The sequence below is a fragment of the Saccostrea echinata genome, unplaced genomic scaffold (assembly GCF_033153115.1).
Source record: "Saccostrea echinata isolate AGI-Se365-2 ecotype Australia unplaced genomic scaffold, CSIRO_AGI_Sech_v1 ptg000029l, whole genome shotgun sequence".
In the NCBI taxonomy this organism is placed as follows: domain Eukaryota; kingdom Metazoa; phylum Mollusca; class Bivalvia; order Ostreida; family Ostreidae; genus Saccostrea; species Saccostrea echinata.
Genome location: NW_026889778.1, coordinates 30184244 through 30200000, shown reverse-complemented (window position 1 = coordinate 30200000; position 15757 = coordinate 30184244). Strand labels below are relative to the sequence as shown.

The following is a 15757-nucleotide window of genomic DNA, read 5'->3' as shown; positions in this document are numbered from 1 at the left end:
AAAAATTTGTGCTTCTACAGTATATGAAAGTGTAGTATATTTGAGAAATGAAGTTTTTTTTTCTAAAATTGGTTTTTATTTCACTGTTGTTACAGTGACTTGATATTTTCTTTTGCATTGCTGTAGTAATGTATTAGTGTATCGCCTTGGGGGAGACTCTACTGATGTCTCAGTAGTGCGTCTACACGCTGGACTCTACAGAATCCTAGGAAGTACCAGCACTCAACAAGTGGCAGGAAGCAAGTTTACCAATGTTCTGGCAGATTTTCTGGCTCAGGAATTTTACAAGTACTTGTATATGTATAGATGTATGGCATCTTTTTACAGTGGAAAATATGTTGGCTAAAAATTGATTTAATTAAAAATAAAATGTTGCATAGAGAAAATGTTAGATAAACTATAGATCACTGTTAGTGTTGTACTAGTACTTTTATTTTATTTCTAAAACTTTAATAAATATGTTATTATATTGCTTTTCTGACTGAATTCACCTTATTCCCATATTCTATGCAGTACAAACCTTAGGGCATTAATTGAGGTATATACTGGAACTTTTGATGAAATCAATCCATTTATTTGTTTAGGCTGTCCAAAGCTAATTCTACTTATAACGTCATCTCTAAAATTCAAAACCCACAAGGGAGGGAGGAAAAAAAACAAACAAAAACTTTAAAGAACTGTGAATTTATTCAAAATAACCTATTCTGTACATAAAAAAACACTGCTGGGCAATAAGAGTATTTGATTTGACATCTAAGTCTAATTTCCCAATGAGAGAGTAATACCTGTAAAATACCGTTTCATTGAATACGGTACTAATAACAGTATTCCTTAATCTTTGAAACATTTTAATACATTCGAAATGATTTTTAAAACAAATGATTCCAGACTCACTAAAATCAAATTCTCCACGCTCTGAAAGGGTAGACTAATTAAAGAAATGGATGCCTAATACTATACAGTCAAAACTGTCTTAGCGGCCACTCGAAATCAACGGCCACTCGCGGTCAGCGGCCACTTTCAGTTCCGCCCGATGATTTTTCCTATATATTTTAACTGGAATAAATGGCCACCTGTGTAATGCGACCAGCGGCCACTCAATCCTCACCCACAACCTTATTTACACTGTTATAGGTGGCCATTTCATCCATTGCCGCGAATTTATCAAGTCTTTTAAACACATTCGCTTGGATAATTATATGCTCCTTGGTCAACTTTAACCTGTTAAAGCAATTAAAAAAATTAGGTACGCTGAACTCTGTTTGTGTTAATGAAAAAATATATTCTCCTGCTAGACCATTTGGTCAATTTTTCAAAATTACAGGTAATTATTTTTGCAGACCGACGATTGAAAAATGAAAAGAATTTAATTATGATAAATAATTTTCCCATTTGCTTAAGAAATTAATTCTTAAAACTAGATTACGGTATTCATTCATCATTACTTAGAATGTTCACTGGATACATATATTATCTAATACAAGGCTATTGATATTTTCACACCTTTTAAATTTTGATTCCATGCAGAAGCCCTTATTGCTAGTCTTGTAAAAACTAAAAACACTTTACTTGGCTTGATTATCTCGTGCATTTCACTATCAGGAGACGATCAATAGAGATTAGTTAAGCTCCAATGCACATGGCACCTGTGCTGTGACATGATTTCAAACTGCGTAATACAATACACCTCTCTGGTCAACTTGTCAGTTTTATTTGTGTGTCTGTGTATAACAGAAAAATTTTGACAGCTTTATAAAAAATTAAAATTTACCAGACTTTTATAACTTCAGCAAGTAAGTTAACTGCGGATTAAACAAGTGTATTGCCGGTTGTGGTGGGTGGGGGTGGAGTATAAATACACTGCTGATCATTGCTTGAACATATGAAAGAGAATTTTTAAGTGGAATTTATTGACAAATTCTTACTGAAATATTTTTCTAGGCTTTTTTTTAAACCTTCATACCATCTTTAGTATGTGCATGTTTGTTTGGTTTATTAGGGGGGGGGGGGGTAAAATTTTTTTAAAAATATATAGTGAGGCACTTTTACTTCTTCAAATGACAATTAAAAGAGTTTGTTTAATTTCAATTTAACAACAGCACACTGATGAATGTATGTGACATTTAACTGACTTGTATGAACAGAAACAAGCACAAAACCTTTTTGAAATTCTGTAAGATTTTTTTAAATGTACATGAATTAATATATATACACATGAAGAGCTTTTGTGAAAATGATCTGTTTTATTCTCTGATTATTAATTAATTTAACTGTAGTGTTAAATATTGTTCATTTATTGACTGACTGGCTATTTTGAGGGGAAACTGGAATAAGAGGCCACCTATCTTAAGGAAGCGATTGCAAGGCGTCACGTGATCGACTCATGTGATGTTTAAAAAAAAGAAGATTTACGGTAATCATTTCCGGAATAACAGCTGAATAAGGAGCGTGATTATGATCACACCCATGACAAAAGATCTTCGTGGCAATATTTTTAAAACAGAGAAAGAATAAGATGTTGCAGAGTGTTGGTGAGCGTGACGCAGATTTTTTTTTTCCCTGTGTTTTTTCGTTTTGACAAGTCTACCTTTTGTCGTAGTTCTGAACACTGAAATCTATTTCATGAATAAATTTATAATTCATATCTGGATCTTTATGTCCTCTAGTTTTATTCAAAATATTAGAATTTTATTTGAGATCGGTTTCTTTCCTATAGGATCTACATCTATCAATAGATATTCATTTCCTAGAAGCTTCAGACGGCGTGATTTTCTCAGTGATTATAATGAATATAGGCCTATATGGCAGGACAGATAATCGAATGCGATTTTCATATATACGTGTATAGACCAGTTTGAGGTCGCATGCTGGACATGAACGTATTCTTAAAAATATCGCAGAGGAAATTGTTTTCCTCTGTAAGATTTTCAACTCTTACATCGACCATGTAAACATTGAATCGTCGGCACATTATTGCATAAACATTTGTTGTGGTAAAATGTTTTATGCGTCGTATTTGGTAAAAAATTAAAACTTAAAACACTTCTGATGACAGAAAAGAAAAGTTTCTTTTTGCAAGTTTTCACAAATATAGCAAAAAATACGCGTGTAAGAATGACAGATGAAACTAAGAGAGTTTAATTCTGACAATCGAGGTACTACGGAGGTACCAGGTATACCAGAGAGAGACAATTATTCTGAGCATATACATTTATTTAAAAAAAAAAAAAAAAAAAAAAAAAAATTTTCAACTCATCATGCTCACGGGAATATATTTGAAAAATGAATTAATTTTTTTAAAATTCAAGAGGACATGAACAAAGACGCTTCACCTCAGCATATTTCATGAACCGCGTGAGCATGAAGCGCAAATTTATAAATGTCATTCTACGATTATTTTTGAAACAAAACAGTTTGCACTATAGTTTTGACGTCAAGTGTGACATTATGACGTCACAATGGAGATATGTAGGCTTACCTAGTTCATGAGAAAATGAATTGTTTTCTAACTTGCAATGAATCTGAAGGAAAAATATGTGCAAATGTAAATATTAAATAGCAAATCACTAAAATTTGTCAAATAAGATAATAGCTAGGATTTTTATATACGATATATTGCAGGTACAAGTTCTCTGAAATAACCTATTCATTCAATGTGTTCAAGTGACTGCTCCCCCCGGCCTTTCCGATACCAAGTCACAGTGCAGAGAACTCGATGAGTGTTCAGAGCATGAACAATTTGGCCCTTAGACCACTGTGCACTGGTTTAGAATGTATATACTTGTATTGATATAATAACGGAATGAATATTTTGGGGATGGGAAAATAAAAAAAAATATGCATATTGTTGTTTTTGTGTACATGATACTTATATCATTCTGCTATCATTCTGCTCTACGTATAAAATGAGCAACCAACACAAGATTTTCAGGAAAAAATATTTATTAATCTATATGTATTTTCTATAATTTTTTAACAGATTATGCATATTAAAGGTTCAGCAACAAACCATCAGATTAAAATTTATGAAATCTTTTAATATTTTAGAAAGGGGGGGGGGGGGGTATTGAAATGCATGTAGCTTAAAAAAGAATGTGATGATCCCACTTCATATTTTAACCATAAGTCACTTATAATAATTGTTACAAAATATATTAATTTTAGGAAAATTCATTGGGCAATTTTTTGTCAAGACGTTGAAAACTGCTCTTGGGGCGAAAATATTACTGCAAATTTATAATGACTACTCCCCAAAGCAACTGTGGCATTAGTACACTTATCAATAGTTTCCGATACAATTTTTATTTTGATACCTGTATGGCATACTTAAAATTTCACTACATAAATATCAAAATATTGAAAAACGGTGGTTACCATGGCAACCATATCTTTCTTATAACCCTGATGACCATGGTTGAAATTTTCATGTTATGATACCATTAACGTAAGGCAAATTATATGTAAAAATGAGAAAAATTCATAGAGCGGATTTTTTTCATGTACCCTTGCAATCTCTTCCTTAAGTGGCCAGTTTCCAAACTTCCCAAAGGTGGACTCTTAAAACAGGTTTGACTGTACTTGCTTTTGACTGCCGATATTTTAGGTAAATTAATAGGTATATTTAAAAAGAATTAAAATACATTCACATTAATTTTATTAATATAAAACTGGTAATAACTTTAATTTAAAAAGGAAAAATGTCGTAAAAATGTGATGTTCATCTCTATCCATTTTCTAATGTTTCATCGTTTAGTGCGGCCAAACAAAACGGGCCCTGGCAACCGATTGAAGCAGTCAGCCCATTTGTGATTATGTATCAATAGTCAAATTTCTTTGTTTGAGATTCAATTTATTTGTTTTGTTGATCATTTATTAAAAGGTTGAAATGTAAACATAGTTTATAAGCTCATTTTAGATCATAACATTGAAGGGTTGGTGATTAGTGAAAGCACATTTGTTTTAAAATAAACCATCTTTCTCATTCATCAAGGTATAGTACGGTATTGTTAAAAACATTGTATCGTTTCAAAAATACCGGTATGGTATGATAATATTTGATACATTCTTTATTGAAATATCTTGAAATTGAACTGTGATGTATTTTTTTTTCTCATAGTGTTAGCATTTGGTTTTGAAAGTTTAAATACAGTATTTGTTTCATGTACCGTTTTAGCTGTTAGATTATTTTACCTTGATTTCCACACACATGACAGGATACCTCACTCCTTGGAATGCACCAATTTCCTTCCTTACTCTCTATCACTTGAAAGGTCCCACCTTCTGTAAACTTTTCCCTGCTCTAATGTCAATGACTAGTATTATTTTCCTTAAAACTGTAGCCATTTGTAGGTACATGAATACTATATGTTATGAATAAATCAATTTACTATTCCTTCAACTTTTACAGGAATATTTTAAGATGAAACTATAAAATAAATTTAAATGATGCAACACAAAAGTAAAAGCTTTGAAATTCTCTTCAAAAACAGTGAATAGTACAGCCAAAATAATCACGAACTGAGAGTCTGTAATCTGAAGACTGATAAAGAACTAATCAGAGGAGACTGTCATTAACCCCAATCATGAAATCATCTAACTTTTACTTGCATTTATGATCTTATACTGTTTTATTCACCAGTTTTCTTCTTATAAGACACCAACTGCAGTAACAAAGCACATTTTCTTTCACTATAAGATGCAGAATTGAGTCGCTAAATGTAGAACCAAACAGGGATGGATATTTGAAATTCTTAATTGTTTGTTTTTTTTCAAAAACGGATTTCTCCTAAACCTATGCACGAGGGTGATGTTAAATGTAGAATTAACTTTAAACATGTAGCCTTATGTGGGTAGAGTGATAGAGTGTTACCCAGCTCAGCAGGCAAAATAAAAACAATCAAAATAGTATCAGGATAAGGATCAGGATAATGATAACTACCAGCTAGGTTTAGGAATCCCATACCAAGGCTCTAATTGGCGACTAATTTAGTCGCCATGGCGGCTAAAATTTTTGATTGGCGCCTGAATTTTTTCCATAAGTAACCAAATTGGCGACCATTTTAAATTGACTTGGTAATTAGAAATTTTCACATTTTTAACAATTTTTCTGAAAAAGTGAAAAGAATTTTAAAAGAAGAGGAAATTATTTTTAGCAATGGACATGTCATATTTTCTTAGGCATGTCATGGGTCCCTATATTCTATTAACTTTTAAAGTTGGCGCCTTAGAAAAATTGCCTGGTGACAAAAAATTTGTATTGGTGACTAAATATTTTTGATAAAGTGCCAGCTAGCGCCTAAATTTAAGAGACCACGTAGAGGCCTGCATACTTGCCTTTGCAGGGGTTCTGGAAAACGATTATGATGTCACATTAAAACTATAGAAATGAAGCTCAGCAAATAAATACTAGATCTAATATTCTTTTTCATACACACTCAAATAGTCTTTTCTCATAAATAATGTAATTAAGCATAAATCGATGAGTAACTTATCTTGCCATAAAACACTATTTGAATGTAGAATTAAAGCCACCTTGATCAACTGGATCCTGTAAATATGAAATTTAAAATAAAACAAGCATGATCTGACCGAAAGGGAGACATATTCTTGAATGTATTAATCAATATTTTATAGTGCAATTAAATTGAAAATATACTTGAGCCGTAGATCAAGCTATTAAATTGAAAATGTACATACCTCGTAAAGTCGCAGTAAGGCACATTTATACAGTAACATACTAGAATGACACGCACAGACCCTCGAGTTTTTAAACACATGTAGCTATTATCCCTACTATTTTGAAAAGTGCTGGGAGCTGGTTGTGTGCTGTTGCTTTAATTCTTCCATAATATAATATTATTTCATTGTGTATTATGTCAATGTAGGAATTTTATTGAAAGACTGCTAAATTTTACATAATTCCCGGGCATGAGGAAGTTGCTCCCTGCACTTTTTACATTAAGGAATTTGTCTCAAAGAAATCAATCAATTTCATATTGATAAGATATCCGTATATTGCTGAACTTTTACAATCTTTGTATCCATACGTATTTTTAGGTCACGATTCACTCAAGTGACCTATTGCTATTCGTTTTTGTCTGGCGTCGTGCGATGTGCGTTAACATTTCAACATTTTTAGCTTCTTCTCTGAATTTCTGTAATATTATCAATCATTGGCAAATTTTACCAAGGTCCGACCCGTTCCGTCGACGTCCATTTAAAAGAACGACAACTCTAAAAATTGCAAAATCGTAAAATTCTGGTTACTCCCCTTTGATGATTCAAAATATGACGTAATTTCAAGGCCATTCTGTGGTATTTTTATCACAACATGAAAATAAAAATCAACATCATTAAAAGGTTTAATTCTTCATCTTTAAGAAAGAAACAAGTCAAAACACGGGGAGACTCAGGTTCAATGAGAGTTTGTTGCTCAAAGTTGTCCGAAGCAAGGTATGTGTCCGATGCATGGTTAACTCACCCTAATTGTTCTTCAAAGGCCAAGAGAGGCCAGTGTGAGAAGTAATAATACGGGGTTAAAACATAGACAGTTGTTAATAGTCTGCATGGTAATAGTGAAAAATGGGAGACAGATAGGTACTAGACAAATTATTTTGTTAATTCAGATCATACCATTTTTCTTGCTTTTGGGCAATAAAGCTTCATTTATCAGTTTATGGATCCTCTTAATTGTTGTATTGTACTCAGGTGACCGTTAAGGCCCTAGGGCCTCTTGTTTCTAATTCTGAACATGTCATGTGACAAACAGCTGATGTAAGTAAAGTCGCTTTGGCCAGACTCAGAACAGACACATATGCATTTGCAAATCGTAGGATCCCCATTTATCAAAACTCACGTTGTTTAAAAATATATCAACACTGTATTCATTTAGGGCGTATTTCCTATGGATGTCCTTAACCTAGCTGTGTAGCATGAAATCAGCAAGCAAAGGAAGCATTAAATTTAGCAAGCAAAGGATTAAGAGAAATCAGCATTAATGCTGTAATAAAATCAGTTTCCTGCACTGTACAATATTTTGAATATTCATTTCCACTCCCAACAGAGGATATTACAATGATAAATCAGATTTAAGAATTTATTTTTTTTATTTACAGAAAATATAAGTTGGATATCAAAGAAAGTCGGAGGTCCTTAAACAAACTAAGAATGGCCACAGAAATATGTAAACACACTCTGTCTACATTAGAGAATGCCCAGGTCTCTATAGATTCATTGCATGAGGGAGTGGACTTTCACAGCAGTGTATCCAGGTATCACCTGAATGCCTCTTTACTGGTACATGTATTAATGTAATGTAAAAAAAATATGTATGCTTTTTTTCCCAATTTAAGATTTAAAAGAAATATTAGGGATAGAAAATATGAAAGCTTAGATATATTTCTCTTCTTTTTTTTAAAGGGTATTTTTATACCCCCCGCAAACGAAGTTTAGGGGGGTATATTGGAATCAGCATGTCCGTCTGTCTGTCTGTCTGTCTGTCTGTCTGTAGACGACATTTTGTCCGGACCATTTCTTGAAAACTGTTGCAAGGATTTGTCTGAAAATTTGTACACTTATTATTCACCATATGAAGGTGTGCACCTGGTATTTTCATTCTGATTGGATAATTCTTTTGCATTGTACAGGTGTTTTTTTTATTTTTATTATGTGGTTTTGTCCGGATCTGTTCCCAGAGACTATTGCATAGATTTGTATGAAAATTTGTACACTTATTATTTACCATATGAAGATGTGTACCTGGTATATTCAACATTATTTGATAATTTTTCTGCATTTTACAGGTGTTTTTTTTTTATTTTTATTGACTTAGTCATTTCGGGTTCATGTCTAAGGTTTGAGACATAGAATCTAAAACATCTGTACTAAAATGTAAACTACAGCTTAAAACCACTCATTAGAACTAAAAAAAAATCACAAAGTATTAAAAACAGTTTTTACATTACACTGCAGATAGTGTAAATCCATTTGTCCCTTGGGAGTAATGAGTGGACATGCATCCAGTTAAAGATTAATTAATGAGTTCAGTGTGGGAAGCTGTTAGGGCATCTCTGATCAAGCAGGTCTTATCTATATCTCTGGGGAATTCGGCAGAAAGAAATAAAGATGATCTGTTGTCTAAGTCTCTTAATTGTAATTTATGTCTGTCAAAATACATAGTTACTGGAACCAACCTTTTATTTTTAAAATGAGTTTGATATAAAGGTATTAAAATCAATTTGATTTTGTATAATTAATTATGATATTTTTTTTAAAAAAATCAATTTGCAGAGTGTCATGTCTCACAAAGATGGCAGATAGTTGCAAACTATTTTTCAATGTAATAAAAACACTGTAATTATTAGTATTGATGTTTTATTAGGCTGCACCTTAGTTTCATTCATTAAATAAAGTGCCCCACCACAGCATGATACACCCATCAAATATTGTTAAATTATCATAAATAGTTTAAATTCATTTGTTCGAATGACATCTTAGCGAGACAAGGCAGTCTGCAATTTGTTGTAAAGATATAAAAATTAAAATAAAAAATGTACAGTTAGTTTAAATTATATTATACAATATCATATAAGTTTTAATTATTATATACAATATCAAATTAGTTTTAATTACATCAAATTTATCGTGAAAGTAAGACTAGCCAACAAGAACAATTCAGTACAACACAAGCAATTAATTAAGAGACTGATTCCTTTTGCCCAATTCCCAAGAGATGTAGATAACACCTGCTTGATCAGAGATGCTCTACTAGTTATCTCCTCACACTAAACTCATTAATTTATCTCTAATTTGACATGCAATTTTCTGCTATCAAAATTTTCATTGACCAGTGCCTGATCATTACACCCATGGGAGAGGTGGAATTTTTCTTGTTACAGATTGCTGTAAAGAACATAATGAAAAAAAATAAGACTAGTATTTTCTTGATTTAACACTTTTTTAATAAAGATACTGCAATACTCTGACATCTTTTGGGATTGTGTAATTTAAAAGTTAAAAGACATAGTTTTTTGATTCTAAGTCTAATAGTTTTCTAGTTATGATTTTTCCATATTTGGCCATAGCGTCTTGATTAAAGATCAGAGCGACCTGGTTTTAATGTGCAACACACCTTCTACCCTAGATGTATCAGCTGAAAAAGTTTGATAATTCTAGGCCTAATAGTATTAAAGTTATGAGCCGGACATGAAAAGCTAACAGACAGACGGACGGACATGAACGCTGTAACATAATATGTCCCGTCTTAAGACGGGCATATAAAAAAATATAATGAGTAATTAAATTTTCACTGTAAATGTTTAAGCAAATTGTGAACACCTCTCACATCTAGAAAACATTAGTGATTTGGTACTTTCTCTGAAAAACCCAGCGGGGGGTATTTGTCCCTTTTGGACAGTTCTAGTTTACAAATTTTCTACTAAACTACATTGAATTCAGACAAAGCATCCCCTTAAGTGTCCATATCATGTGGATTATTTCAAGAACTTTCTCAGCTGTTATTTCACCCGTTTTAGCCTTATAAATTAAAATTAAACAAATAACAGAGACATAACAATTTTAGTCTAAGAATTAAGATATTCATGATCTATTTCACTAGGTACATGTATTCTATACAAGAACCATTAAATCTGTATTTATTTTAGTGTTTTCTTGCAGAGCCCGATTTGAGAGCATGTGTGGAGGTCTAGTACAGAAGTGTATAGCACTCATAGAAGATGTTTTTGCCAAATCCTGTGTCAATTCATCAGATATAGATAAGGTATAAAAATTTATAAGACTGGTATCAGTAAGAATTTGAGGTATGAAAATTTGAATTAACAAAAATACTGATTTAAAAAAATGGTTTCAAAGATGTGGAGACAAAATACTTAGAGTATGCAAAGAAATATCCTTAATTCAAAGAACATTATTGAATTTGGAATACAAGCACAGAGCAGCCAACCTTCAAGATTTGGGATTAAGACATATAGGTTGAGCTTCAGAAATGTGACTTATAATATCTCTATTTATTCTAATTGTTAGGTCACCTTGGTCACTCAGGTGACCTATTGCTATCTGTTTTTGTTGAAATAATTTTGGCATGGCACATCTCTCCCCTAGGATATAAAGCAGGTAAACTAGGTGCATGGTTATAATGATCAAGAGTGTGTCTTCCAAAATTGCAAAATTAGTGGCCCCAGGGTCGGGGGGGGGGGGGGGGGGCTCTTGTTTATGTAGTGAAAATGGATTATTTCTTTGAAAATCTTCTCTTCTCCTATGTATTTACCAGATAAACCAATAATTTGGTTTTGATGAGCAAGGGCACCTCTTCAAAAATTTTGAATTTAATGCCCCCTTGATTAGCAGTTCTGGTGTTAGGATGCTGCTCTATTTATCATATAGTGAAAATGCATTGATTGAATATTCTTCTCTCTCCCTGTATTTAAAACAGATAAACTATGCATGGTTATGATGATTAACAGTGCGTCTTCCAAAATTGTGAAATCTGTGGCCTTAGGGTCAGGGGTTCATGTGTGTGTGGGGGGGGGGGGGGCTATTTAATATATAGTGAAAGGCATTTTTTTTTTAAAATTCTCTCCCTGGGTATTTAACAGATAAAAACTATTTGCATGGTTATGATGAGCAAAGATGTCTTTACAAAACTTTGAAATTCGTAATCCCAAGGTCAGGGGTTTTGATGTTAGGGTGGGACTCTTTTGAATGTTTAGTAAAAATACACTATGTATTTGATACAGTCCTTCAAATGTTCTACTTTTCCACTTGAACGTTGAGCGAATGCTGAATGAACGGTGAGTGAACGATGTGTGAACGCTGAACGCAACTTGGTGAACGAACGCAGAAAGCAAATGGAGTGCAAACGCAAGCGCAAAGTAAATGGTGAACGAACGGTGAACGCAAGATGAACGATTTATTCGGAATGCCTCTGTTCTTTTCCTTGCATTGAAACTATTGTACTGTATTCTAATGTCAGGTGACAAAAAATAAATAAATAAACAAATCAATTAATAAATAAATAAATAAAATAAATGTTCCAAAATTGGCATAAGAAAGACGATACATGCATATTAAGTAAAACTATTAATTTGAGTTTCTTACAATATTTTCTGCACATATGTATGAGGTTAAAACGTTTTTAATCACACAATTTTTATCGCTGTAAAACATTGTAATTGTTACCGAACACTGTAGTATAAAAGATAAAATTATTCTAATTGTAAAGAATATATGTTTATTCTTATCTGATATATAAAATCATTACAAATAATGTGGATTTTAAGGGAAAACTACTGACTTATAGAATGAATTACAACAGTTGAAACAATCATGCATGTATTTCTGTGCCAAGGCGATTCCGTGTAAAATAACGAGAAAAAAAATTAAAATATTTTACAAAGGTCCTTGGACGTATTGCATTAATACTCACATTTCAAAATTTTAATGCAATAAAATATATTTATGTGTCATTTCTATTTTTATCTCTTCTGAGCCAAATGCTCAAGTGTTTAATTATAAGGAACATATATTTATAGAATATTTTTACAAGAGCTAATGCTATGGCCATTTGTGCGTTGTGTGGTGCGTAAACTTTTTAGAATATGGGCCATAACTCAAGAACCCCTTGGCCAATTATTGTCAAATTTGTCACAGGGTATCCTTGGCCCAAGGGCTCCTGCTTATACTAAAACTAGGGTTGTGACCCTTAAACAAGGGGAGATAATTAGGAAAATAGAAACAAAAGTACTGGTTGCTAAAAAATCTTCTTCTCAAGAACCACTGGGCAGATTATCACCAAACTTACACAAAAGGATGAGGATATGTTGTAGATTAAAATTTGCATGGGGAATTGCCCTTGGGCAAAGGGCGTGGTCTCAAAGTCACTTCAAAGTTGACCGAAAATGACATTTTATTAAAATTAATGTTGATATTTTGCTTACTATAGGGACTAGGATCATCAAATCTTGTCAGTTGATGCATCTAAGGACCTCATATCATGTTGACTCAAATGTAGGTCATGGTGACCTACTTTTTAAATTTTGCGGCCATTCTTTTTCAAAATGATTTAGGGCATATTTTGACAATTTAAGGCCTATGATCATCAAACTTTGTCAGTTGATGTATCTTGGGTCCTCGGAGTACATCAACTAAAAAGTAGGTCACCTTAACCTACTCTATGAATTTTATGGCTAATCTTTTTCAAAACAACTAAGGTCATTAATTTGAATACTGAGAGGTTTAGAATCATTAAATCTTGTAAGATGATGCATCTTGGGGCCATAAAACATATTTATTAAAAAGTAGGTCACAGTGACCTACTTTTTGAACTTTGCAGGCATTAGATTTCAAAGCGTTTTAGAGGCATAATTTGGACATTTTAAGGCCTATGATCATAAAACTTCATAAGTTGATGCATCTTGGGTACTCGAAAAATGTCAACTGAAATTTTTGAAATTTTATGGTTATATTTAAATATTTAGGGTACTAATTGGCTTAGAATCATCAAAATTTGTCAGTTGATGTATCTTGGGTCCTCAGAGTAGGTCGACTGAAAAGTAGGTCACCGTGACCTACTTTTCAATTTATATGACTACAGTTAAATATTTCAGGTACTAACTGGCTTAGAATCATCAAACTGTCAGTTGATGCATCTTATGTTTTCGGAGTAAGTCGACTGAAAAGTAGGTCAGCATGACCTACTTTTCAATTTATATGACTATAATTAAATATTTTGGGTACTAATTGGCTTAGAATCTTCAAACTTTGTTAGTTGATGCATCTTGGTCCTTGGAGTACGACAACTGAAAAGCAGGTCACCTTGACCTACTTTTGAAATTTTATGGCTGTATTTTAATATTTTTTGGGTACTATTTGGTTTACGATCATCAGAATTTGTCAGTTGATGTATCTTGGGTCCTCAAAGTAGGTCGACTGAAAAGTAGGTCACCATGACCTACTATTGAAAATTTATGGCTTTAATTAAATATTTCAGGTACTAATTGGCTTAGAATCATCAAACTTTGTCAGTTGATGCATCTTGGGTCCTTGGAGTACAACAACTGAAAAGTAGGTCACCATGACCTACTTTTGAAAATTTATAGCTTTAATTAGATATTTCAGGTACTAATTGGCTTAGAATCATCAGACTTTGTCAGTTGATGCATCTTGAGTCCTAGGAGTACAACAACTGAAAAGTAGGTCACCCTGACCTATTTTTGAAATTGTATGGCTTTATTTAAATATTTGTAGGTACTAATTGGCTTAGAATCACCAAACTGTCATTTGATGCATCTTGGGTCCTCAAAGTCTGTCATGTGAAAAGTAGGTCACTGTGACCTACTTTTGAAATTTTATGGTCATAATTTTAAAAATATTTTAGGTATTGGCTTAGAATTATCAAACTTAGTTGATGCATCTTTGGTCCTCAGAGAATGAAAAGTGATAGGGTAGGTCAGGATGACCTACTCTCAGGTACTAATTGGCTTAGAATCATCTTGGGTTCTCAGAGTGTTTCATCTAAAATTTAGGTCATGATGACTTACCTTTGGAATTTCAAGGGTTTATCTAAATATACAGGATACTTAGAGGCTTCAAATAGAAGTGATAGGTTGTACAGTTTATCAGAAGAGCGATTCAAGGCCCTTGGGCCTCTTGTTTATGATGATTTATTGAGCAGACTTCTACCTGTATCTGTAGACATTTCCCAGTGATCATACTTGGACAAGATGATAGAAAGAGGCATTCATATTATTTGATATGGATTAAATTTGCAGAACTTGATACATGAATAAAAGTAATATGCTGTCATGATTTATCAAACAGACAAATGAGAGAGAGAGAGAGAGAGAAATTCCCTTCTAGCCTCCCCCCTCTTCTCCAAATGTTTGTACCTGTATCAAACAAAAATTCTTATTTTTTTCTAAATATATCAGGCAGTGAAAGTAACCTTTTTTTTTTTTTTTTTATCAACAAATCCATTTCTTTAACAGTCATAATTGGTTTTTAGATCTATTTTCCTGCTTCACGTTCTTATGAAGTCCATGTGCTTGTCCTGTCAATCAAAATCATTGACACTGTGCAGGTTTGAAAGTCTCATCACAATGTAGATGAAGTATTTCCAAGAAGTTTTAACAATTTTTTTATCATTTCTAGTTTTCTAAATAAATAAAATACATAGACCCATGGGAATAAACACTTGTAATGATTCAGCAACGTGAATGTGAAACATACTCCCTGCAATTTTAAAATACCATCACCGGTACGTGTATATTTTGAAATACAATTGTATTTTGACTTTTTTAGATGCATGTATGTTTTGAGACTGAAATTTTTGTGCTAAAAAACACATTAACTTCTTTTTAAATGCTAATTAAAATGTACTGGAAATACTGACTGATTAACGGATTAAGGGAAGAAAAGGGGGAGGGCTCTTAAACATATCACATTTCAAACATACAAAGTTACGGTGATTTTGAAGGAAGGAATTTTTTTTCTCTCTAACCATAGACTTTATACCGGTATATATTTAAAGTAGAGAAAAAAAATCTATCAGTGTATTATATTTTTAAATATTTTTTTTTAAACAGACCTGTTTACTCTTACGATTTCACATATTTTGTACGGATTTTTGAGTCCTAAATATGTCTCACATTTTGCTTTAATGAAAATACAGAAATCCGTAATCCGTTCGTTTGGATTTTAGCAGTTAGTTTTCGTTATGATCTGTCTCAGTTTGACGCTTTTT

The 15757-nt window shown here is 32.6% G+C and overlaps 1 protein-coding gene across 1 annotated transcript in view; it reads left to right on the top strand.

The window, feature by feature from the left end:
• Positions 1–15757, top strand: part of LOC133195812 (heat shock 70 kDa protein 14-like) — a 54568-nt gene that overhangs the window by 19351 nt on the left and 19460 nt on the right. The window contains exons 7-9 of the mRNA XM_061331763.1: positions 127–288; positions 8115–8270; positions 10675–10777. Coding sequence (XP_061187747.1) covers positions 127–288; positions 8115–8270; positions 10675–10777 — 421 coding nt within the window. The remainder of the gene's footprint in view (positions 1–126; positions 289–8114; positions 8271–10674; positions 10778–15757) is intronic.